Source organism: Poecilia formosa, unplaced genomic scaffold (genome assembly GCF_000485575.1).
Source record: "Poecilia formosa unplaced genomic scaffold, Poecilia_formosa-5.1.2 Scaffold4, whole genome shotgun sequence".
NCBI classification, from domain to species: Eukaryota; Metazoa; Chordata; class Actinopteri; order Cyprinodontiformes; family Poeciliidae; genus Poecilia; species Poecilia formosa.
Window position 1 is genome coordinate 5947185 of NW_006799943.1, and position 25957 is coordinate 5973141.

General features: G+C 39.9%; 2 protein-coding genes across 2 annotated transcripts in view; one reads left to right on the forward strand and one right to left on the reverse strand.

The window, feature by feature from the left end:
• Positions 1-25957, reverse strand: part of gas7b (growth arrest-specific 7b) — a 69967-nt gene that overhangs the window by 35065 nt on the left and 8945 nt on the right. The window contains exons 2-3 of the mRNA XM_007561473.2: positions 22007-22433; positions 573-690 (exon numbers count right to left, since the gene is read on the reverse strand). Of these exons, the coding sequence (XP_007561535.1) occupies positions 573-690; positions 22007-22186 (298 nt within the window). The 5' untranslated portion in view covers positions 22187-22433. The remainder of the gene's footprint in view (positions 1-572; positions 691-22006; positions 22434-25957) is intronic.
• The window catches only part of rsph1 (radial spoke head component 1), a 3810-nt gene continuing 3532 nt past the window's right edge, over positions 25680-25957 (forward strand). The window contains exon 1 of the mRNA XM_007561502.2: positions 25680-25833. Within this exon, the coding sequence (XP_007561564.1) occupies positions 25783-25833 (51 nt within the window). The 5' untranslated portion in view covers positions 25680-25782. The remainder of the gene's footprint in view (positions 25834-25957) is intronic.

The window sequence follows — 25957 nt, forward strand, 5'->3', positions numbered from 1 at the left end:
AAACAAAGTTCGAAATTTTTTGGCACTCATTTCAGAAAGTGAAGCTCATATGACACGCAGAGTCTTTACACACATAGCAAAAATATTTCAAGCCTTTGTTTCATATAATTTTGATAATAAGGGATTATTTGTACTGAAGCTAATGAATTGAGTGACAAAATATGTTGAACATTTTCATGATATTAAGTTTGTTTTAGCTGTAACTGGAGTATTTACCCTGGTGAGAGGCAGTGGGAGGCAATAATTGCCCCATGAAAGCTACCCCGGTGCATCCACTTTGTCCCAAGGCATTTTGAGGTTTGTAGTTTTAGTAATGCATGCAATGTATAGCAACACTACTTATAGTGTCTCCTTCCTAGAATAATGGCTAGGCGTTTTTTGCCAAAAGTGATTTTTTTTTTTACCTACATCATTTTTTGGCAGGAAAGAAGTGATTTTGTCAAAGTCAACAAAACAAGTAAAAGAACAATTGAAAGAAAGGCAACAATTTTAGGAAGGTGACGAAATGTGAAAAATACGTTTAAGTGCAACTATGAGGCCAATAAACGCAGTGCAGCATCAGTTTCTCTCACCATTGTTTGCTGTGTTGACATAGTACTTTTTCCCTTGTGGAGACATGTAGCATTTCCAGTGAGGAGGCAGAGGCTCTCTGATGTCCTCGACAGGCAGCTGACTCAGAGACGCTGTCCTCTGTTGACAGAGAGAAGCAATAAATGTTAATAATCAGGAAAAAGGGCTCATCAGCAGCATGCTAGCTGGGAGGAAAAACATTTATTTCCCAAGTGTGTTTCATCACTGACATGAACCGCCAAAGACAACGACGTGAAAGAAATGAAAGAAACAAACGTCAGTAAGGATCCTGTGCAAAATGTGCAGCCAGTATCTCATTTCCTCAAGTATTTCTAAACTAAAATGACATCATGGTGCAGCGGGCTCTGCCACAAAAAGAACAGGCAGGAGAACTGAGACCGGCCGTGGCGCAGTCAGCATATGTGCACACAGTGAGCAGCTGAGCGCAACATGAGAGCGTGTATAGGCAAACTACACACATCTGCTGCTGATTAGCAGGAAAACTATGGGTTGGAACCAAGGAACGCAGCGAGGGGATGCTGTTTGGAGGCCTGAGAGAGTCGGGATAACTTCCAGCTTCTGTCCAGCGCGAAGTGTTCATATCTGGCGCGACAGGGTTCGTTTTAGGAGGTGCAAGTAAAATGTAAGCAGCCATTTAAATATAGATGGTGCTTCCCAATGTAGCACTTGGAGAAATACTCTTTTTCTCATTACTATGTTCAGACCTACTACGTGGAATGTGTTGCAGGGATAATAAGCAGGTTGGTACCGACCATGTGTCAGTTCTTACACACTTTGGTTATGTTTTGTACTCAGTTGTTGATTTAAAGTCATAATCAAGTCATAGTCTCTTGTGAAATGAACAACAGAATGAAAGCAAAAAGGTTTTATCACCCACAGTGAAGCTAGTCCTGTACCACATGAGTTGAAGTGCCACTGAGCAAGAAAGAAGTCATGACTCCAAAAGCAACATAGTCAAATTTTCTGCATTTTTTTTGCTGTTGTTGTTTTTGCAATTTTTGGAGAGATGTCCTGTGCTATATTTTTTCATGGATTCAATATTGTTCAACGTTGATCTATTGTTAACACTACCAACGTTAGCCCAGTTTCTGTTTGGTTGCAAAAAACAAATGATTTTCTAGACTTTTTTTTAAAACTAACATCAGTTTTAGCTACATTACATTGGAAGCAATGGGGGATGCTGGGGTTGTGTTTGGCAGTTTCTACTGAAATGAGCAACTTTTCTCGAGAGAAACCTTCACCAACCAGTTGAAATTATTATTTTTTTTTACAATACAAGAAAAACAGAGGGGTATGAACAAAAGTCTATGTAGCTGTACCATTGTTAGACAAGATGACAAAAAAATGGGACATGTCTGAAACTTAATCTCCTATTGTCACTGTTAACAGATAAGCTAGGTTTAGCACTGCAAACAGCTAGCCTCTTGACAAAGTTAGAAAAATAGCTAGCTAGCTAGCTGCTAGTATTAATTTGAGAAATTATAGAACTGAATGTGCCCATAGCCTTGCTCATTGACTCAAATAAAGTCACATTTTCTAAGTTACCTGTGAGAAACGCAACAAAATCCTTTGGAGCCAGATTTCAAGTTGGCAAAGTCCAAGCTTGTGGAGCAGATCCAAAATTAGCATTCAATATGGATGCTTCTAGTGAAAGACGCCTGTATGAACTTTTTAGCACTTCTCGTTTCTTATTAAAACATCGCAACGTTCTGTAAAATATCTATCAAACATGTCCCTTTTTGTGTTTGAATATATACAATGGAGACACCTATATAGATTTCCTTGTAATGCTATTAGTACTTATTGACGAAAAGCTAGGAAATGTCTTGGCTAATTTTGCTAAAAGAGTTATAAGCTGAAACTTGGAATGAGACGTCAAACATCCAAGATTTTACTTTCAAAACAAAGAAAGAAGTACTTTTTTTTGGTGTTCACAAAAAAAACCGATTAGAACTGAATTCAATAAGCAAACCCGTTATCAGGGTAAATTACAGCTTCAGACGACCTCTGCTGTAACATGGGATCATTGAAACAGCACAGCAGCTGAATTTCATTAGATAACACAGCCCTTAGCCGTTGAACACATATCATTACTTCATCATCGTGTTTCTGTTGTAACCAAACACCATTATGTGCCGAGTTCAACCCAATCTGTCCCTGAGAAAGAGCTTTTAGAACCACAGAGACTGAAGCCACAACATGCTGTTGAGGCCAGGATGATACCCAACCCTCTCTGGACCCACAGGATGAGAGAGCAAGAAGATGTGTGGGCTAAGACTGCGTGTAATTACACAGCATCCAACAACATCGCAGCAATGTTTCCTCTTTGATGGTCCCGGGGGCTGATGTTATATTTGTCAGCGGTCTGTTTTGGAAAAGAGGAACTACTCAAACCATCCACTAAAGTCCCTCCGCTGAAAACAATGGCTATGAATGAAACAATGAACAAACAACAAGTCGTTAAAATAAATTTAAAAAAAGCTATTTTCACTCAGGGAAGGTCATTGGATGAGATGAATGTGCTCTGGAAAAAAACAAAAGGATGAAACAAGGTTTTTGTAACTTTCAAACCAGTTAAAAGACTTTTATTTGCAACATTTGTAATTCAGACACTTCTAAGAATGCATGCAGAGAATCAGCTGGAGACCAGAATAGGCTGGTAAATCAGGATAATGTGGATATTGAAAATTGATTGATAGACAGAAGAACAATATAAATAAGGTGCTGAACACTAATGTCAGAGGGACCCCAAAAAGGACATTGTATGTTGTACCAAAAATACACTTCTGTTCATTAACACAGAAAAAAAGCAGAGACGAAAACGTTGAGGAAGCACTGTTTTTAAAAAGTTGGGTCGTAGTTAATAATTTTCTGAATTATAACATGTTGGGGAATTAAAAAAAACAAACTTGCAAGTTCATTTGAGTGAAAAACAAAATGTTCTTACAGAAAACAATAATAATAATAATAAAAACATGCTTTTAGAGGGGAGGGAGCTAGAAATTTCTGGAATCTCATTATTTTCTCCTTGAGAGCTATCAGAGACCAGGCTGTTGGAAACTACAAAAACTTGACTTTTCCTGGTCAGTGAACACATCACAGCGACTTTGTACCAGAATGAAATGAAAACGCTCTTCTCTGCGGATGCTGCTGCTGAGTGAAGTGAAGTTAAAGAAAGCAAAGAGTCATAATAAGTTCTCTGGAAAATAAATTTTACATTCTTCTGACAAGCTGAGACATGTCTCATATTAATTTAGGCTGAGAAAGAGTGTCAGATGTTTTACATCAAAGTCGTGAGATTTCAACACCTGTCTGTTGTGGAACCTGCTGATTTGAAAATGATGACAGATATCTAAACTTCTCAGAGTGAAGATGAACATTCTCTACAGAAGGTAGATAGACGGTGCTGCTTTAGTAATGCTAGTTCTGCTAATCGCTAACATAAAGCTAGTTAAAAATGTCTACTCATTTTGACTGTTTTTAAAAAACAAGACCATTTCTTTCAATGCCATCTCTCTCACATACAGTGTGACGTTGCCTGAGCTCAAAATACAAATACTTAGTGAGCGCCAACAAGAGGAGGGTTAAAAAAATTTTGAATGCTGTTCTTTTATACCTTCATATATTATGTCGAAATAAGGTCAAATTTGACCATAATGGTGCATCTCTGAATCCAAGATTTTGCTTTAAGTATTTCTTTAAATATTCATTTTACGTCACTTTCAGAAGACACATTGCCAGGATCTAGACTTGTTTTTTCATATCTTTGTGAAATGAAATGTAAAGCTGACAGGCTGAAGCCTCTCACCCAAAGAAAGCAGGAGGAAGAGCTGACTTGACAAGGAATTCCAGAAAAATGCATGCAGTTATTTATATTTTATACAATATAGCACATAAAGACGAATTGAAATGTCATGATGATACATTGTTGGTGATACATTCAGCTAATGAGTGGTTTTTGATTCAGAAGGGTAACAGGAAACAGGAAGATTATGTCACTATAAAATGATGATCAAATAAATTCCACTTCTCCAAACCCCCTTTCCAGACATATTCACCAAACAAGTGGTGCATTTATGTGTAATTTAGTATGACAGGGCATTATGTAATAGGATGCTGCATTCACACTGAGGAACCTTCAAGTACTAACTTTGTTTTGTGTGTTTGGTTCTTTTTTTTCTGGTGGAATGTAAGAAATACGTTCATTGATTGATTCCCACATTGATTTTGTTTTGTGAGCTCTGGCAACTTTCAGACTGATCTCTGGAGATCCTCCATCACTGGCTCCCGTGACCTCTGAGCTGACCTCTGACATAGTTCATGTGGCCTACAGGCAAGCCTCACAAACTCTTTGCTTCTTAGCCAGTATTTGTTGGACTTTGGTTTTATGAAGTCCTTCCAAACTGTCCAAGAAGAACAAACTTTGCTTCTTGGACAGTTTGGAAGGAGTTCTCATTTTATTCTTTGGACTTTTTAAGAACTCCCTCCAAAGCCCTCACTGGTTCAGGACGTTTTAGGTGTTATGGACTGATCAAGGGATCTGGAGTCTACCCTTTGGGAAACGGGGTCTGCCATGTCCTGTGGTACTTTGAGTTTGTGTTGAAATTATTTTGGCTTGCAAGGCATTGGGGTTCCATAGGTATCTCATTTCTCCATTTGAAACCCAGTTTTCTGGTCACTAAGGGGTTTTCACACTGGATTATCTGGCAGACTCGGTTTGATTGGGGACTGGAATCGCAGTCTGCTGGTGGTTTTAGCGGTTGTAAGATTTCTCTCTTGTCTATGGAAAAAGATCATGAGCCATTTCTCCAGCTAATGTTGGAGTCTTGCGTTTGTTTTGGTTGTATATATTTACCCAACGCTACATAGTCCAATTCCTCCAAAAGCAGGAAGGCTTGCATCCGCATATGCATTCGAACCGCACCAGAGTTAGCATCAAAAGAACCAAGACCAGAATTTGTTCTTTTGGCCCATATCAGCATTCGATTGCGCATCCACACCTTCCCAACCAAACCAGACTTTCTAAGCAAACAGACTAAACAGGGCTGGTGTGAATGCAGCCTTAGCGTTTCCCTGATCTTCAGATTCAGTGTTCTCTCTGTTGTCTTTTGATTACCATTCATTCTAGTGTTGTGTTGTGTTCTGTGTGTACTATTCACTGTCCCTCAGTCGTCTATCCCTGCCATTAATTCTATGAATCAACTCACCTTGATGAGAATTACTGTCTACATTTGGATTATCAAGTAACAGAACTCATGACATGGGGCTGACTAAGAGTTTTTACCAGTCCATATTTTTGTAAAGAAATAGGAAGAACTAAACAACGGGGTGGAGAAGAAAATGTTCAGGATCAAGGCAATAAAAGACTCTTGATTGTCTTTCTCTTCTTGGCTATTTCCCAGCTGGCATGTTTCTGGGCACTTGTTTGTCATCAGTGAACTGATACCAAAGTATTTCTTTTTCTCTGAGCTGAACAGAAGCAGGCGGAGGCAGATGGCAGTGGGCTGCTTGAGTTCAGCATTGCTGGAGAACATAAAGAAAATCTGGGACATGGAGGCAGTTTATAATTACTTCTGCACTGCAACGGCACCAACAAAAAAAAAAAAAGAAGAAAAAAAAAAAAGAGGAATCCAAAATGAAACCCTCCTCAACATAATCAAAACCTGCGCCTGGCATGAGTGAGAGAATGGGAACACCTTGCGGTGTGAAGTGAGAGGGAACTTGCAGGCGCTTCTTTTCCCTCACATATGCGACGGTAAATAATGCACCGTTCCAGATGGTTCGCATTCCGGACCGCAGACTGCCTTCGGCTGCACATTCGCAGCCCGGCTGAATCGCCGCTGGCACGGAACGCGGCGACTCACGTCGACCGCAACAAACACTGCTGCCGCACCCGCGTTACCGTTCGACGGATGAACTTTTAATTGAACATGCATCAGTCATTACTGCTGTCAACTTAAAGACAGGACATCGTGAAACCTAAGAAGCCTTTTATCTGAGCAAGAAGATTACAAGCTGTTTTAATTAAGTTATTTCCAGACATAACAAATGAGCAGTTATATTCTCTTCGTTAGTCAATAGTCATCTACTTTGTTGCTTTTCCTCTGAAGACTTTTTAGGTCACCATGGTAACACATTAAGCTTTACACATTTGGAACAAGGTTCTCTGGTCAATTTTATGACGGAGTATAAGGATCGTTCTAAGGAAAAAAATGAATGAAAAAATAAAATTACCAGAATAAAATCATGAAATTACAAGAATAAAGCCAAATATTACGATAATAAACTCAGATTATTAACAAGCATATTATCGAGAACAGTGCTGTTATGATTACAGTAATATTCTCACAATATTATGAGAATAAAGTCATAATATTTCAAGAAGACATACAAAAATAAAATCATAGTATCTTGAGAATGAGGTCATATTATGAGAATAAAGTTGAAACAATATAAACAAAAATAAAGTCGTAATATTACAAAAATGAAGATTACAGGAATAAAGTTATACGAGAACAAAGTTGAAATAAATAAAGTCGTAGCATTATGACTTTATTCTCATATTATTTCTGTTTTACTCTTGTAATTTTATCACTTTATTTTCTTAGCATGCTCCTAAAACTCTGTTGACCAAAGTTAATGCTGATGAATTTTTGGTTACAAAATTCGCTCTCTAGAAGTGCAAAGTTGATAAAGACACCCCAAAATTCCTGCAGCTTTTACTTCTACAAAAGAAGTACTAAATACAAATACACACCACATTTTTTTCCTATGTCCAACTGTAAAAATTTCAAAACTCCTGTACAATTTTCCTTCCGCAGCACAATTAGGCGCTACTTTGGCTTGATCCGTCAGATAAAAATCCAACACGACACACTGACGTTTGTTTGCAACGTGACAAAGGCTGAAGGGACATGAATACTTCTGCTGTGTGTCAACAGTAATAAAAGGCAGTGAAAGGGATCATTAGTGCCTCGTTTTCTGGACAAGCTTGAAAGCCTTCATTAGAGCGTCTGAAGTCAAAAGGCGAGGAAAGCTTCAGCCTTCCACGTGTCAACCGGTCTAGTCTGACAGAGTCATGATGATGAATTCCTACATGCAGACCCAGACCTTTCTGACTCAGACCACTTTTGTTCTTCTGTTAGTTTCTAAAACATCTCATCCAGATATCCTCCTGTCTGGAGCAAAAAAATACATAATCAATCTGTTGTACTTCCATCTTCTTACCTTTGATGTTTTTTGTATATGCAGTCATGTTCAATAAGTTTGAATACCATTAAACAGCTCAAGAACTCAATGCACCAAGTAACAAACTCATAACAAACTCATGTTTTGAAACCATTTACAATGATTTTTAAAGTTTTAAACTGGTGAATAAAACAATAAAGATCAGAACGTGATATCGGAGTAATAATTTTTTTTTTTTAATGTGTGGCCTTAAGTGTTTTTAATACCTGCTAAAAGATTATCTTCAAATGGTACATTCACTCTCTGACAAGTGAGCCCATTTGGATCGCATATTGTAATTTATTGAACTCAACTGGATATTAACGAGACTTGACTGTAAATTATAAACAAAGTCAAAACTGTTTTGATGTTATTTGTTTGCAATATTGCACATTTTTCTTCTACATTAACAGTAAAAAATTAATTTAGGACAGCATTGCTAGAAAAAAATAACTCATGATGATTTTAATATTTTTCTCTCAAACTAAAAGTTGAGAATTTCAGACTTTCTACTAAAAACCAAATGCAGCATTAATAACAGGTGCCGCAAGGTGCACCTGCATAAATCTTGAAATAATTTCTACCAGACTCGCATACAGATCTGCAGCTGAAGAGTATCTGTAATATTCACGATGCCTAACAGAAGCGGCCCGATGCATTCCTCATCATCCTGGGATTGTAAACAGAGGCGGGGACTTTCTTCCCTAAATAACAGACATTTCCCACATGTTAAAAAAAAAAAAAAAAAGGAAAAAACATGCAACATCGCTTATTATGGAAAACAAAATATCTCGTGGTCTGTCTGTTTCAGTGACGCTGGCTCTCCGCCTGGAAAACTGAGCGCAATTTGTTAAATTCCCTCAGAATATGGATTCAAGCAGACAGCCGGCTTCGCGCTGAGGCTGGAGGAGGAAGGAGCCGGTGTTGAACTAAAGCACCCACTTCACCTTTTACCTGGACTCTGACACTCCGCTGCAGCCTACGGGAAGTACTCCGCTTGTTCCCACTTCACAGTCATTAAAGGGAAGTTCAAACATAACCGGATGAGCTACACTGTAACCCGATTACCAAAGAGTCAAAAAAAGAAGCGTTTGACTCCAGATTGTGTATTTGATGAATCCAGGCGGTGGGGGTTTCATTGGACTGATCGCTGGACGGGCTGAAACGGTGACTCACTGTCGCCATGGACGCCGTCTGAGATCACATGGTTGTTGTAATTCACCCACTCACTTTCTTGTGTAGGGGCGGCCAGAGTTTCATCAGGATTACTGAACAGGATTTAGGACCCGAGTGACTCAGTACCTCCTGACTCTTGGCGAAATGAGTGCATCATTCGTGATGGGAACTTGTGAAAAAAGAGGGGTTTTTTTGTTTTCATTTTTCGTAACAGGTGAATGACACAGAGAGACAATGAAAAGTCAGAAATTTAAACACTGCAAAATATGCACCAAAAAATAACCTAAAACAAAACGGTTTAATTGTTTTCTGTACTATCTCATATTGGCACACACAGCCAGCTGAGGCACCAACTCCAAAAAGGCTTTTATTATTTGCAAGTGGAGCACAAAACTAAAGCGAGGGTGTCAAACGTGCAGCGTGAGGAGCAATCGCGGCCCTTGGACTGATTTTGTGCGCTCCTCCAACTACAATTCAGCACAGGCAGTTGATACAAATGGAGACTTAGAGTAAAATTGTGCTCAGAAACTGATAAAAAAAAAAGAAAAAGCTTTATCTTATGCTGCACATTGGTCCTGGAATAATTTGCAACAAGTCACAAATACTCCAACAAATTGAAATCTGAAACTCTTCTTGGAAAGCTGTTAAACTGAAGAGTGTAAATACTATTCCTAAAATATTTTATGAGGTATTAATATATTTAGCAGTTTTTATTTTGTGTGTATTTGTAGTGGATTGTATGATACTTTAATTGTCTGTACCTATTAATTATTGTTCTGTGTACTGAACAAGCGCTTGCCTCTTAGGCAGGTCGCCCTCGAAAAAGAGACTTCATCTCAAACAAACTACCTGGTAAAATAATGATTAAATAAATAAAAATGAAAAACAATGTAGTCTCTTCTCCATTAATCCCATGGTGAATAAGACCTGAGTTTTTAAATGAAAAGCTACCCAACTCCTGTTCTTATTGTTGCAAAAACAAAAGACTATTTTTCAATCAAGACCAAAAGGATTTGCAAACCGGATGTCTTTCTTTTAATAAGGAAAGGAAAAACATTTTTTATGTTTTGGATCAACATTGATTTACACGTAGTGATGGATGCAGCACTACTAAACCTGGTCAAAAGTAGACGAATGGAGGTATAAATAGGCTATAAAAGACTGGAAAATGAGGCAAAGAATCCTAAAGAAACAGCCGGTGAAATCGAACAGTCTGAGTCAAGAGTTGAAGGCTGATGTTCGCAGCCAAGTGATGTTTTATTGTTCTCCACCAGCGACAACAGATAAAGTTCCAGAGAAGGCAACAAAAGATGCAAACCTGATACCGTACACTGCCACAACAATAGTTGGATGGCATGTTGCTTGCTGTGAGTTTGAACAGAATCTCTGGCCGTGCCTTTTGCTACAGAGATCAGAGGTCTTACGCTGTAAACTGAGGGGCAGATCCTGAGGAAAAGGCAAACAAACGTCCAGCTGTATACATACTGGAGCGGAGCTGTAAACAGCCGCAAGCAAGCGCACAGAAGCCTGTTCCACGGTGAGACGTAAACAGAGGGTGGGAGGGCATCTGTAGTTGGGGGTTTCGAAAGAAACAGCAGCAGAACACCAGGTGGCTCCTTCTCCCAGTTTAACATGTCAGAGGGTTCTGGAAACAGAGGTATGACAGACACAGGAAGTGTCTGTTTCCTATTATTCTCCAGTAAATACCTCCACCTTCCCTTTCTGGGACACACGGTGTCACGTCCTGGGTTACTGGATGCTCACACGCATGCTGCTGATGCTGCACAAATGTTGATTCGACACCATCACCCAAAGGTTAGGGCCGGGTCACAGCTTACAGAGCTCTGATGGATGGGTTACTTGATCAAAAGATACCCTTTAAATCTAGATTGCCAAATGAAGTTCTTGAAGAAAAAGTCAATGAGTTCAAGCAATGAAGACTCTCCATTATGTCTCTTTCAGAAAGGAAATGTGTTTTGTATTGGCAAAATGATCAATCCATTAGGAGATGGCATTCAAAAAATGACCCCCAGGGCAAGATCCTCCAGAATATTTAAGCAATCATGAACCTCAAAAATGTGATCTTTGTCCAATCAGTAACACACCATCATGCACTTATGCAAAGCCAGGGCAGCCTAAAAATGGCTTTTCTTTGCAGCCATATTTAAGAACCGTCTCATTTGAATCATATCCATCACTTTAACATCGCTGTTTCTATGCAAGTACCAAAATGTAGCATGGCAAGGCATAAGAAAGCAGCCAAGATGAAAAGAACCACACTCTGACAGGGTCAAGAGCATTTGCTTCATACCACCGAAAAAAGAACAAGACATTGGGAACTTCCAATCAAAAAACAAAACGTGGCACAACAGATTATTCTTTTACATCTCCAAGAGTTGTAAAGGTCATAAGAAATGTCCTCATAGAGTCCCTAAAATGAGACAAAATGTCTCATTTTGTGACATTTCTTCATATTTCCAGAGCTTTATCAAACTTTTCTTTAACTCCCACTGAAAAAAAAATGCACCGGCATCAGCAGAAAACGTGTTAAATCTCTCGATAAACAAAAGATGTGCTCACACAAGGATTTGCCAACAAATTCTTTGGACCAACGGTTCGTATCGCTGCTGTTATCAATCTTCCTCAGGGCGAGACTGTAACACTGACCTCCTAACCCCACTCTGAGGGGAGATGTTTCTCACATGTACTGTTGGAGCACGGTGGAAAAATGCGCCTGGGATACGGCTGGAGCGACAAGCGGAGGAGGAGGAGTGAGAGAGCGAGACATTCCTCAAGTGAAGGACGGAGTCAGGCAGAGGGACGGGGAGCGTATCTTTATCGAGGAGATGTTGTTTTGGTTCAGGGGCAAATGTGGGAGCCTGAACCAGAGCCGCATTCTCCAGACCTAGACACTTCAGGCACTCACAGAGCAGAAGGGATGCACATGCGTGTTCAGGCATGCACTCAGCCACACATGGATACTGTACATATGCTCGCACAAACTGTCATTGTTGACTATGAGTGTGTGTGTGTGTGTTTAAATGTTTGACTGCAGCTAACAAAGCTTGCTCTGTCTCATCCCACCCCCTCAGAGTTTATGTGAATCTCACAAGCCTTGCCAGTCTCTCTGAGACTCCTTTGCGCGTCCGCCGTACATAACGTGACCGGCGCTGACCTAGGGTCGCACGCACACAGTGCGCTCTCCTGAGAACGAAACCTTATCTGGATCAGATATGTTCCCAGGATCAGATATGGTAGCATGTCAGCCCAGTTCTGCTCTCCACTGGAATTGTGGAACCTCATCTGCCGCTGCACAGCAAACAACAGATTTCCCAATGGACACAAGGATATCCTAAGTGTTTCACATGTCTAGTCAGAAGGAATTTTGCTAATCTAGCTGCTCAGAAGTTTCTATGAGTCAGTTTGACTCTAAGCTACAGGTGTGATTTATTCTTCTCCAAACAGGCCTGATGAAACGGATGAAAACACATGCCGGTGGTTGGGACTGTGTATACTCAGTTGGGAAATGTCGGAAGGTAGATTTATACCACTTTACAAAGAACAATACGACTGATTGTGTTTTTATTCCCAACTAACTTGGAGTTCCCCAACCTAAATCAATTGGTCTCTTGTTATTAAGCTTGTGGAAAGTTCTGAAGTTTCAAATATTCCACCAATAGGAGGCAGTTTGGCAGATGAACGGCAGCATCCGGAGCAAACAAGGGTCAGCTACTCAAATAAAGATATGCATAAGTTTTAAAAGGTCTGGTAAAACTCAACTCTTTGTTCTAAGTTTTTAATTACTTTTGGGAGATGAGGACTCTGTGGAAGTTTTAAACAGTTGGATTTAATTTTACCCAACCACTAATGCTTGCCCGTGATGAATGTAATTGACCTGGTCGGTTGCGAAGGAAGCTATGCGCTACGAACAACCATCCCCCACTGCAAAGAGAGAAGTGCCAGCTAAACGAAATGTTTTTCAGGAATAAAATGTTCCTCCTGCTCCATCTTTAATTGCTCAATATTTGGAAGCGTGACCAACATGGACTAAATGGCTTTATTCGCTTCCTACGCTACCATTGGCAATCTACGACCACAGGCAGACTACCGTTCAAAAACATTGCAAGACAATCAACGTCATCATTCACAACTCCTCCTTCTGTTTGCTGACAGGCCGGGTTGAAATTCATTGTGAGAAATCAAGCTCAAAGGGAGAAATCCCAGGTGAAGAAATGAGGTTAGATGAGAATTGAGCGGAATTGCGTAGGAAGGCAAAGGCCAAGCTGAAAAATTACAGCTGAGACGCACAGAGCAATCACAACCCCCTCCCCAAATACACAGAGAGTCAGCATGTGGAAACTAAAGGAGTGCCACCCATCGGTCTTAATAAGATAGCTCTGTTTGGAAACCTTACTTTGCAAGCTATTGGCTGATCTCCAAAGTAACTAAACACAGATTACTTGAGACAACAATGGTTCTGTCTGTAGCGTTAATAGGGAATTAACAGATTATGGCCAAGTCATGTTTAAATTTCTTTCCCCCCTCAGTCATAAAAACAAACATGAACTTTCTTTGCCAACACCCCAGCAAGGTTAGGGCATATGGTCTCCCTTCCAGAGGCTGATTCTGTGGCGGTGTTTAAAGGGAGTTGGATTCTCCACCATCATCTGCAGTCCCATGACTCTTCAAGACAGAGTTTTTTCTCAAAGTGAGCAGCTGATGCAACCTTTCTGAACAAGACAAGGACTTCACAAACTGGCATTTTATAAATGATGATCTACTGTCTCTGAGTCTTGTTTTCTTGTGAGACTAAGACAGCATGAGATGGATGAACTGGGGCATCATCTGCAGGATTGTGGGTGCTGCTTTCAACTGTCTTGGTGAAAAAACACCGAACACCAGAGCTCTCAATTCACCAGTGAATCGCAACACTTTGCTATTCTTATGTCAAAAGGGGCGGGACCCAGAATATACATCGGTAAAGTGTAGATGGTTCTAAGCCAGGCTCAGCCTTAGAGACAGAGAGTAAAACAAGTTCCTTCAGCATAGTTTTAAGAGAGGAGTCAGCCTTGAAAACCTTTGGGAGGTTTTCAAGGTAAATCCCATTAGGGGAATACGCTAATGCAGAAAACAAAGCACAGTGGAGATACTACATTTCCCTTATGATCAAGATACTCTCTTGAATTGTTGGGAGCAATGAGGGAGTGTTGTGGAGGAAAGGGATATTGGGGGAAATGTGTTCTTTATTTTCTGTACAACACATTTCCAATCCTAAATTTCCTCTGCAAAATTCTGAGCAATGCAATTATGCATAGATTAAAAAATATGAATTCATAACAGAGACATCGAGAGGGATGGATGAATAAACTGATGGACGGATGGACAACAGGAAAGGGAATGAAGTCTCAAAATACACGTCTGTATTTTTCTGTATTGTTTTTCATTCTTCCCTATAACTCACAACTCCCTTTAAATTTTCCGTACTTTCCAGATTGTGCTTGAATTCACGAATCAATATCAGAAACTTTTTCCTTGTTTCTTGAAAATTATTCATATTTTTTCTGTCTGTGTAACTTAATGCTTAACTTTCAAGCTTTTGACAGTTTCTGTTCACAGATTTTATTCCTGCTCTTTCCTTCAGCAAAAAAACAAAGAGCTAATCATCTGGTTTGGCTCTTGTGGTTTACTCATAATTCAAGTCACTTAATGGACGTTCATAGAAATAAAAACACTTCTATTTAAAGAACTGAACTTAGCACACAAGCATTACAAGAGGATTTAAAAAAGGAACCACAGTATTTTCGTTTGGACCGTTCTCATGAATCCCTGCAGACTGCAAGAATCAACAGAGGAGTAATTCAGAGGATTTTGGCTGAACTCTTTCGGTTATGGTGACTAAAACCTGGAAGAAGCCAGAGTTAAAAATAACAGTAATTACTCTGAATGTATTCTGGTGTACAGTCAAGCTGCAGTGATGAAGGCTTAAATTAGCCCTCAAATTCTGCCTCGTTATCTCAATAGTTTCTTTCTAAGCTGCAGGGACAACCAGCGGTCGTGTTGAACAAGCTGTCTGTTTTGACCGTTGCTACGTAGCAAAGCTTTATTTCTGCACTACCTGGCGGTTCCACGAATAGATGGAATAGACGTGCAAAAATCCACAAATCTATTTCTCCTCGTGAAAAACAAACACCAGATTGTGGTTTATCTGGGCCTCACAGTCAGCACTTCACAACCATTAAAGCTGATATTTCACACTTCCACTCCGAATATGTTCCGCGAAACCAAATGACTGTGTTTCTGGATGACATCAGCACGGTGGGATGGTGGCGGTGGTGGTGTTAGTTTTCCAGCATGGAGGGGAAACACCTGGCTGTGTGCTGGAGGCTGCGCAGCAGTGATGTGACCTCAGGCGTTCCTCTGCAGGGATGAAACCCAGAGCCATCCAAACCCCGGCTACAAGCCTGCCACCGCCCGCTGTTTCATAACGGCTGACTCTCCAGCGGGAGAGCCACTAGAGAGATGGAAAGGGCTCGCAAATTTGCCACTTGTTGCAGAGTGCTTATTGTAGTTCCCTTGGCTACAGGTAACATAATGAGAAAGGAATTCAAAGAGAACAGAAGCAGTGATGCTGCAATACAAGATGCCAGTTAAATTTAGAGATTTAGAGGCAAACAAAAATCTAGGATAAGATCTAGATTGGAGAAAACAAGATACGCAAAAGCTTTAAAACGGTTTTGCTTTCAAACCTGCTAAAATATTCTGATACATTCTATTATTATACTCTGCAATTTTGTTATTTGGGTTTAAAGTTGAAGAAATGAAGTGGGTTTCTGTTCCGAATAATGCATGTACACAGAAATCATTGGTGTGGAATTCACAGTGTTCTGAGTCATGACAGGGAACTTTACTTTTTCATGGCATTGCTGTCTCATGTAGAGAATACCACATGAAATACATTTCAATGCTCCATGGTGGAAAAAAAAATCTGAATTAATCAGACAGCAAGTGGTGCTGATAGTATTACTGTGAGTTTTAAGCATCCAGCATCCCGAAGTGAGAACTGCAATATTTCGGTCATGGTGGTGTTGATTCTGTATCCTTAGCGGCTTTTTAGAGCTGCTTTGTTGTGAAGTCGGAAAATTCTGTGGCATCCTGGATTGCCTAGTGATTAAATCACGAGTGCTACAGTGTCAAATGTTAGTAAAGTGGTGAGAGGGGGGTTATTTCGCTGTGGCATCATCCCTTCCTATGTCACTGAAACAAAAGTCAGATGCTTTAGTACAATTAAGAGAAATTTGGCTGTGATGGACAATCAAGGTGCTTCAGGTTTCTGTGTTACTTCTGTGAACATGAAGGGATCTCATCGCAGGCCATTCCTGGTTACAACACCAACAAACTGACTTTGAATTCAGAAATGATCGAAACTCCAACAGTAAGAAACAAGCACTAAGACTCTCAGCCAAATGAAGGCATTGCTGTGGTGAAGCGGGGGAGGAAGGATCCCCCTCCAGATGGCTTCCATTACATGTTAACTGCTCATGTTGATACGGCAACAACATTTCTTAGGGAGCCCTGGTTTCTTATGGAAATGTCATGTTGTGGCCCCAGAGCTCTGAAAGAATGTAATACAATTGTTAAAGCCAGCGACCCGGTGACAGTCATTTTGCGGATGGCCTCAAACAAAGACCTCTGCAGGGCGTCCCGTCACTCCCCTTTTTAAAAAGACACTCCCAAGCCAGAATCTACTGTAGATATGGGCTGCAATCCTTGGTAAGTGCTGCGTTCAGACTGCAGTATGACTCTACACTTAATACATTTGGAAAAATCCAATTTTTAATTTGGGTAGCTTTATTCAGGCATGGGAAACATAACTTATATTATGTTAATTTAAAACATCAGAAATAAAAATTTAAAAAAAGTAATAATAATTACATGTCAACCATTTGATGGAGAAGAAAATTACTTTCTGTGCTACGATTACAAACAAAGATGTGTGGAATTTGAAATGCATTACTTAACTCATTGTAGCAATGAGTTTTGGTAGCAAATAGCATTCCAGACAATGGGTAAAACAATGGATGAATGGGTCAATTGCCTTACAGGTTTAGCCCTTAAAAGCCTTTTTAGAATGAAGGCCATCACAAATTTTTTAGTGGTTTTAGCATACTGCTGTCACTGGCTGGACCTGCTTCACCTATTAGCACTTACTATGGTGGAACAGCAACTACATCTGGTTGAGTGTACTGTGCCCAAGGCAGTTTGTAAGCAGATCAAGTCTTTGTTTCACCTTACAAACATTCGACTTTTCATGCCATGACCAACCCTTTACTTGATCTAAAATATGTTCACCTAGACAATAGGGCACTATTTTCCCACCTAGACACTGGGAAAATATTCTTACAGCGCTTCAATTAAGTTCAACTTCATTGCTATGATTGGGATGGATTTGTCAAGGTGCCAAAAAAAAAAAGAGTAATTCTTAAGAAACTTCTGTCTATACAGACTTAACACACTTTGTTGCGTTATAAGACAGGTTAAATATGCTCTAGTGAAAACACATCAGACACTGGTAGTGATTTAAGGGTCACCGAAGCAGATTAACATGAAGACAAAACACAGTTATAGGACATCACTCCTGAGGCCGACACACAAACAACAACACGGTTAGAGAGAGGCTTGAAATAGTCCTGACAGGTCCAATCACCGCAGGGAGGCTGGCAAATTACCTGCAGCCGAGCAGGTTGACTGAGTGATTAAATAAAGAGTGTGTGTCTGCTGATAAAAGCGCTCTCTGTGTTTTGGACGAAACCTTCAGGAAGTTATTAGGCATAAAAACATAAGTCATCATTACTGTTTCAACTCATTTCGGGGTTTTTTTTTTTTTTTTTTCCTTCTTCCTCATTAGATGAGCTGTGGACCATAATAAGCAAAGCTCTGGAATGAATCACTGTCATATGGCTCTGGATGCTTGGTGTCACCGTCTCCTAAGAAACATAATATCCTCCTGGCCTCCTTCTGACCCTGCTGGTCACACTGGGTTTCATTTCAGGCCTCTTATCAAATAATAATAAAAAAAAAGCAAACAAGATCCATGAACTTTGTATCCCTCCTCTGAAATTATATTTTAAAGATTATAAGATTCTGTTCACATTTGTTAATCTCTTTGCTAATTACTTTTAAAAAAAATACACTGCATGGAAAGATAATTTGTGCAGCATGTTTGCCAGATTATGTGATCAACGTAATTTGTTTCTGAACTTTTTCCACCATCAATATTCAGTTTCAACGCTTTTCATTTCGGATCCACACCTGCCATCATGTGTATCCTTCAGCTAGAGCAACAGTTAGCAAATAGGCTACAAAGATCGAAATGATTTCAGTTTACAAAAGGTATAAGTCAGGAGGAGGGGACAAGAAAACACCACCACAATATAAACATGATGAAAGTAGGCTACTAGTTACTACTACCCCAAGAATACTGGATTGAAACACTTTATTACTACGCAAACATCCAGTGTATTAATATCAAATCACTTGAGCTTGAACCCAATATTAAACAATATTATAGTATTATTCAAGCTCTTCATTACACTGGCAATTAAATGGACAATGGTTTGTTTTGCTTGGAACAATGAAGTTGGTTGTAGGAAACCACAAACCTAAAGGTTGACAACTGACACATCACACACGCCCTCCTCTCCCCTCCGCTGGGTGTCCCAGCCATGCCAGCCTTCATCTGTGCGAGTGACGCACATCAAGCCAACGATCAACTGTAATTGTGAAAGTACTACAGAAACCTGAAGCAGCAGTGGGGATGAGAAACAAAAATACCCCGCCACGGGGAAAAGCAGAAGTGGCTTTTGGTTCCACCATTAGTCATTTCTCTGTGCCATCCTGCAGTTTCCACAACACGGAACTTTTAGACGCACTCCAGACCGCGAAACTTTTCAGCTAACATTGAAATTTATCTCATTTTGATCCACCGAAGTCGCTCTCATTCACCACTGCCCCGGTAAAAAGCAGCTGATATCGATCGTTTTCCCTGCTTTGTCCTGTTCACTTCAAACAGAAAGTAGAGCAGGAAACCGCTGAGGTAGAGGTGAGGTTAAGGTTTGCAGTGACAGAACTGTAAACGTCCAGCCTGGCTGGGCTGCATGACTGGACTTTTCATTTGACTCGAATAAAAAACAAAAAAAGTGAAGAAAGTGTGTGATAAGTTCATCACAGACTGAGATATGTGCAACAGTGTGTTAGACTGGCTGTAGATAAAAGAAAAAAATATAATACTGTGGCTGCAGAAGAGTAGATTTCTACCATAAAAAACAAAAACACATTTTCTATATTTCTAGATTAATTTCACACAGTTAGTGGGGGAAATAAAAGACGTACATTTGTAAAAAAAAAAAAAAATAAGGTTCATTTTCCACAATTAAAAGGAATGAAATGTAAAAATTTAGGGTGTTTGCCCTAACACTCCCTCATACGTTTGCATGAATGAATCAAGGTTAGGGATGTATGCTTGAATGGATAAAGGCGGATAATCTCATTATTGCTTCATAATTGCAGGACAGTTTTATTTTCTTTGTTTAATTAGTGTTAATTAAAATTAATCAAAATGGGAACGGGAAGGTCAGGCTTCGAAGGAAGAAAAAAAAAAGAATTTGGCATCATAAGAAAAGTCTAATCAGTGCATCTTTACAAGTAAGAGTTGGTCATAATTTAGCACTAAATTTGGTGAAGATGGATCCAGCTTCCCTCTATAACTCTACTTGCTCGTTACTGTCATTATACGAGCCCCAGATGTCTTCCATTTGCAGCTTTTGTAAACTAAGAGGGAGACTTCAGAAGGGTCTGGGTCGAATGGCTTAGACCAACAAATATTTGCTTTTTTTTTTTTTTTTTTACTCCAACTTGGACATGCCAGAGCTCCAGCCTGACCACAAAGAGAGACACGCAATGCCATGAAAGAAAAGTTACCAAGAAAGGCATTCAAAACACTCCCAGTCAGATGCACATGTGAAACGACGACGACGGGAGTGTTTATTGTCAACACGTCGAGTATGGAGTCCAGTTCCTCTAATACCAGGGGCTCATAAGGAACCACTTCAATATGTTCTGTGCAGCTTTTTTTTTTTTCTTTCTTTCTTCCCCGATGCAAGTACACAGATAATCAGTCAAATTCAGAAATGATCAGAGAGAGAACAGAGAACTAGCTCCAAACTTCAAAGCATCAGTCCAGTCCCAGATGAGTTCAAGCTGATCCTGCACAGGTCGGGGAATGCCGTGTATCTTAACACTTTAGGGAAGACCCTCTCTGCCCCCGTCCCATTTGGCTCCATTCAGCAAATGATAAGATAAGGATTTTGTTTTGTCTGCATACGAGCGAGCCCAGGAGAACGGGTTTTGTGTGGAGCGCTTCCCAGTCAGGCTGGGGAATGTGATAAAGTTATAGCAAACTGTCAGAGTGAAGGGTGGCGTCACTGGCTCCTCCACTGTTATCATCCAAAACAAAAAAACTAATCCAAAGTAGACACAAGGTGGCCAGCAGTGGTGACCTTGAGGGGGGCCCAGAGGGGGCTATGGCTCCACTGTTAAATTTGTGGTTTTAACGCAGATTAAGTAGGGGACCTGACAAATTTTAATAAGTAAAATCATAAGTAAATGTATTTATTTATTTATGTTATGTAGTAATTTTTTGTCACAACAAATTTTAATGGACAATAAATTGTCCCAGAAGTTATTGCGATAAATAATAATATTGTTTTGTTGAGGTCATTTTCAAGTTAATATACTGCTAAAATCATCACGATAATAATAATAAAAGAACAGAAATAACAAGATGAGTTATGAAGTCATGCAAATGAAAATTATTGAGCTTGTTTTCATTTATCACGTGACTTATTGATTTATTGCTTACTGTGACAGACCTGCTTGCCATAACCAGCAATGGAGAGCAGTGCATCACACGTTTACAATTTTCTGACTGCAGACAGAACGGCTGTATCTTCAGAAGCGAAAGCTCGCCATCACAAATTTCGTTTTTTGGTACTTCTTGTAAGAAAGTGTTTCTACGTCCGTTACGGCTGCAGGAATTACGATTTTCTTCCCAATTCTTTCGAAACACAGAGCAACACCACACTTTTAACCACTGACTGCAAAGTAAGGACAGCGGGTATAGAAGGACAGACGAACAAAAGGACAAAGGGACGTTCTACAGACAGAAGAATGTATGCAAGGAAGGAAACAAAATGTAAACAGTGGAATATTGAGTGCCATATCCACAATTGGAAAGTACTGAAATCCAATGTTAGAATTTTCCAGACTACATCTTTGATGGTAAAGTTCAAACGCACTGTTAAAAATAAAAGCCTCCCAACGTTACATGTGATGAAAATTCAGAAAAAAAAAATCCAGTTCTTCAAACTGTCTTCAAGGAACTGAACAAATTATTTCAATGGTCTGTGATGGAATAACATTTCCCTTTATTCTTCTATTTTACTTACTTGTATGTCATTTTTTGCCCCTTATAGCCAGGTTTTAATATCCCTTTCATCCTATGAGAAAAATAATAAATAAAGCTTCTAAAATGTTGCTGTGACTTTTTGGTTTTGGGTTTTACTACTCCAGGATTGGAAGTAGCCCCCCTCTCCCTTCTTCCCTCGGTTGCAGCAGATCCCCACAAACCTTCCTGGGGGATCAGATCGGGTGTGAGGGGTGGGGACAGCAGGGGTTATTGGGGGGCATTCAGAGAGAGAGAAAAGACCTGAGCACATCCCTGGAATGTGTTTGGAATGAGGAAGTGGCCTAGCCTGCAGATTGTTGGAAAGGTTGGAGTTAATTTGATAAAAGAGAGAGAGAGAGAGAGAGAGAGAGAGAGACCACGGGAAAACAATTTACCAGCGCTTCAGTCTGTGAGACAAGTTTTTGTGTCGCTGGATTTGCAATACTGAGCTCGTTTTCATTAATAAGAAAAGCACAAATGAAACAAATTAAAAAAGATAAAAGTGCTTACCTCCAGAACCTGCACATAACTAGAGGGGAACCATCCCCTGGCTCCATCCTTCTCCCCTTCCCACCATCCTCCAGGCAGAGCCTGGGTCACCTTAATAATCTCCCCGGCCTCGAAACTCAGTCCCTGCTGGTGCTGCTCCCCGCTGAACGGGTACAAAGTTTTGCAGAACGAGCCCGACATCTCCGGAGCAAAACTTCCCACTTAAACAGCGGTGCTGTGGCCAGTGATGAACTCTCTCCACCCCTCCAGGTTCGCTCCGAAGAACACAAACTTAAATGTTCAGAAAGACGTGCGGGTGGCTACGCTATCCAATGATGTCCTCGACATGTGAGTGAAGCTGGTGGGAAGAAGGTGAGCAGGGTTTTCTCCTCCAGCTGCTCCTGTCAGAACGCCCCTCGATTATCGCTCTGTTGCTCCAGCTGCCCGTCTGCCAGCCCCGTTAAGACTCGCGCGCGCCGCTGTGAAGCTGCCGGTAGCGTGAAAGCAAACGACCGGAAGTTAGCGTGGCTTGCTTTCAAAATAAAATCTGCAATTGTTTCGTAGACAAACAGCGAAGTAACCGACTATGTTTGCCAACGTAGTCGTAGAGTAATATCCATATCTGACCTGACCAAATTTAACCGTTTTTCGCGTTTTTTCTGAAGACAGTGTCCTCTTTCAGGTGTATAGATACCTATACATCTGAAAACGATTGAGAAAAAAGATGTGTATTTCTATTCAGTCCAGGTTACCCCAATACCCCCTAAATCAAACCCAACAGACAAGTAAATAAAAAAAATGTCAAGAGAAGCTCAGGTTATAAAATAGTGACTAAACCTTTGAATATTTAATGATTCACTGTTCCATCCATTATTCGAAAACTGGAAGTGCTTGGCCATGCTCCTAAATTGGCAGGCTGCCTGGCAGAATCAGTAAGAAGAGAAACCAACAGCCCCATGGTAACTCTGGACATCAGAATCTGTCCTCAATTACTAGTCACACATCCAAGAAATCCAACATTCATGGGATAGATGCAATAAGTAATGAAAGTACTTTCAAAAGAGCCATGTAAATTTATGTTTGTAGTTTGCTACAACTCGAGTGGACACAGGCTAAATCTCAAACAAGCTTCTTGAGTCAGATAAGAGAAAAAATGAACTTTTGGACTCAGTGTAAAATGTAGCGACATCATTCTCCGGGTCACTTTTCTTCATTGTGGACAGTAAAACCAATATTCTGTCCTTCTGGAAAGGAGGAATTACGAAAATACCAAATGTCTTGTTTCATCGAACTTCAATGATCCAATCCAATAAACAACACCAAACAAGAGTCAGTAGCAGAAAAAGCTGTTTCATGTTTGCAGAAATGATTTGACAAGTTTTTCATGGGCTCTCTGCTACTCAACCCACAATTGCATTGACCTAAGAAAAATACATCCTGGTAAATTTCCTTTTAATGATGCAGAAATAGCCTTTTACTGTTCACAAAGGACTACCTTATGGCTGACCTAGGTTATATTGCCAGATTTTATTTTGGAAGATGTAACAGGAAATTGTATGGTAAGCTGGATGGTCTACATGTCCAACTCAATAGACAGTTTTTAACAGAACTCTTATCCAAACCCACTTCTGACTTATTTGAATATTTGATTCAGTGTATGTACATATTTGTTTTTCTGTATTGCACATTTTGCTGCATATTTACTTCAGTAAAAAAATGAAGGGACTTACCAGTGTCTTATATGGTAAAATGTGAAATATGTGGTAAAAAGGGGAGATTATCAATCAATCAAGTTTATTCGTATTGCACATTTCACCAACAAGGCAGTTCAAAGTTAGCCATTGGGACCCCAACTCTGACCTGATATATATAAATGGCTTATGAGAACCTATGCATAACACCAATTAGGTTTCATTATATGTCCAGTGATATTCCAGATGCTTGCACAAAATGCTTATTGGTAAAAAGGAACTCTTCTCCATTGTCTGTGGGCGTGTCTTAAAATACAGAAATCTTTGAAGGATGTTATCGGGTGTCTATCTGAATTGTTTAATGTAAAAGTCCCTTTAGAGATTAAACTCACTATACTTGGACTATACCCAATGGGATTTAAACAATCGTAGAAGACTAAGTTGATAGACTATGGACTTCTTCAAGCCAGGAGATCTATTGGAATCTACTGGAAAAACTAACATAGATCGGCAACTTTGAGAACCTCTGGGAGCCATATATAAGCGTCATAGGGACTGAAGGCAGAGCTTATTAATGGGTGTCCTGAATGGATGCCTTGACTACAGCTTCTATTTATACATTGTCTTTTCATTTTCTCTTTCTTAATCTGAAGGGTTTTGTATATTTTTGGAACTAAATATGATGTATGCAAGTTTGAATGGTGGGTGTGTGAGTGAATGTGAGTGTGTATAAGTGCAAGTTTGCAATTTCAAGTTTGTTGTTTGTAAGTTCATTGTGTCCTAAAAGAGAAAATTCTATAAAATATATGGGAAACTCTCTCAACCCCCGCCCCAAAAAACTATGACCTGATAAAAAAGACTGGTTCTGTTCTTGGGAACTCTGGTGACTCTTGTGCAAGGAATGATTTTTCATAAAATGAAGAACATTGGAGACTTCACCAAGCATCCTCTTCATGAAGCTGTCATATAACAACAATGTGTCTTCAGTCAGAAACTTCTTCAGTTATGCTGTAGTACAGACTGCTGCAGGTGATCCATCCTGCCCACAGCCATCGGCATCTAATAACTCTTTGAAGAACCTAATAATATGAGTTACAACAGCATTGATTTTCCATTTGGATTAAGAAAGTACTTTTGAACTGACTTGAGTTATGTTAAGAGTCATTGCCTGCCTCTGTAAAAACAGACATTTAGCATGAAAAGTCAACAAGTGTGTCTTCAAGTTCCTCATTTGTGTTGTTCCTCCGTACCACTGTGTGACACATCGCATTTATTTTTAGTCATAAAATAACACTGGCATATGACGCACAGAGTCAACCATCTGGAGTTATTTTTTTTCTTTAATATTATTATTTGTGATGAATGAGCAAAACCTCTGCTGACACAAGGAACAGAAGGTACTCAGAAGCTTGAGTTCTGCTTCAAGCAAGCAGAGCTGATAACAAGATGAAGCTATCAGCTTGACTGCAGTCACCTGAATATTAAAAATGTTAAAGGTAGTTAATTTAAAGTCAGCTCTTCACAGGAAACTGAAGATAACCTAAGTAGAGATAAAATCGTTTAAAAAGGCTCTCTGCTGCACCCTGCTGGTGAGAGAGCAAAAGTGCAGATTGTGAAGAAAGGGAAATTCCATATTTTCGTGATAGAAATTAGTCAGTAGACTCGCACTAAATCCACATTAATATTGTGAGGTTCATTGTTAACATGGGAACTCAAACACCAGGTGCCTTTCCCTGGTGAACAGCTGGAACTTGTTATTCTGATGGGTGAGAAAAGCGTGTGAGAGGAAGGGTGCACCCTGGTCAGGTCATCACTGAGCATATCTATTAAAGAAAAATACTCGGAAATGTTTTTCCTTTCCTTCCTTTCCTACTAAACCCACAATTCCTACTTTTACCGAATATTATCCGTGAAAAAAATGGTAAATAAGATGGAGAAGACAGGGCTGTGTAGATAGTCACGTGCGACTGTTGGTTGTCATGACAACGGCAAACTAACAACAAAAAAAACAAACAAACAAAAAAAACCTCCGTTTTTTAAAGCTAGGTTTCAAGCCTTTCCATCTCCTCTCAGACTAAATAGCTAATTTTGAAGACATTCACAATAATGTCGGATGAAAGCTCTGAGGAATTCGAGGACGACCACAATAAACTCGGGGTGAGATAAAGCAATTTGTGTGTTTACTTTGTAGCTTTGTAGCTGTAAGTTAAAATAAAAGGCTAACTAGCATAGAGTGTACAGACTGAAATTCGACTGTTGCCTTGGCTTTCCCTATGTTATT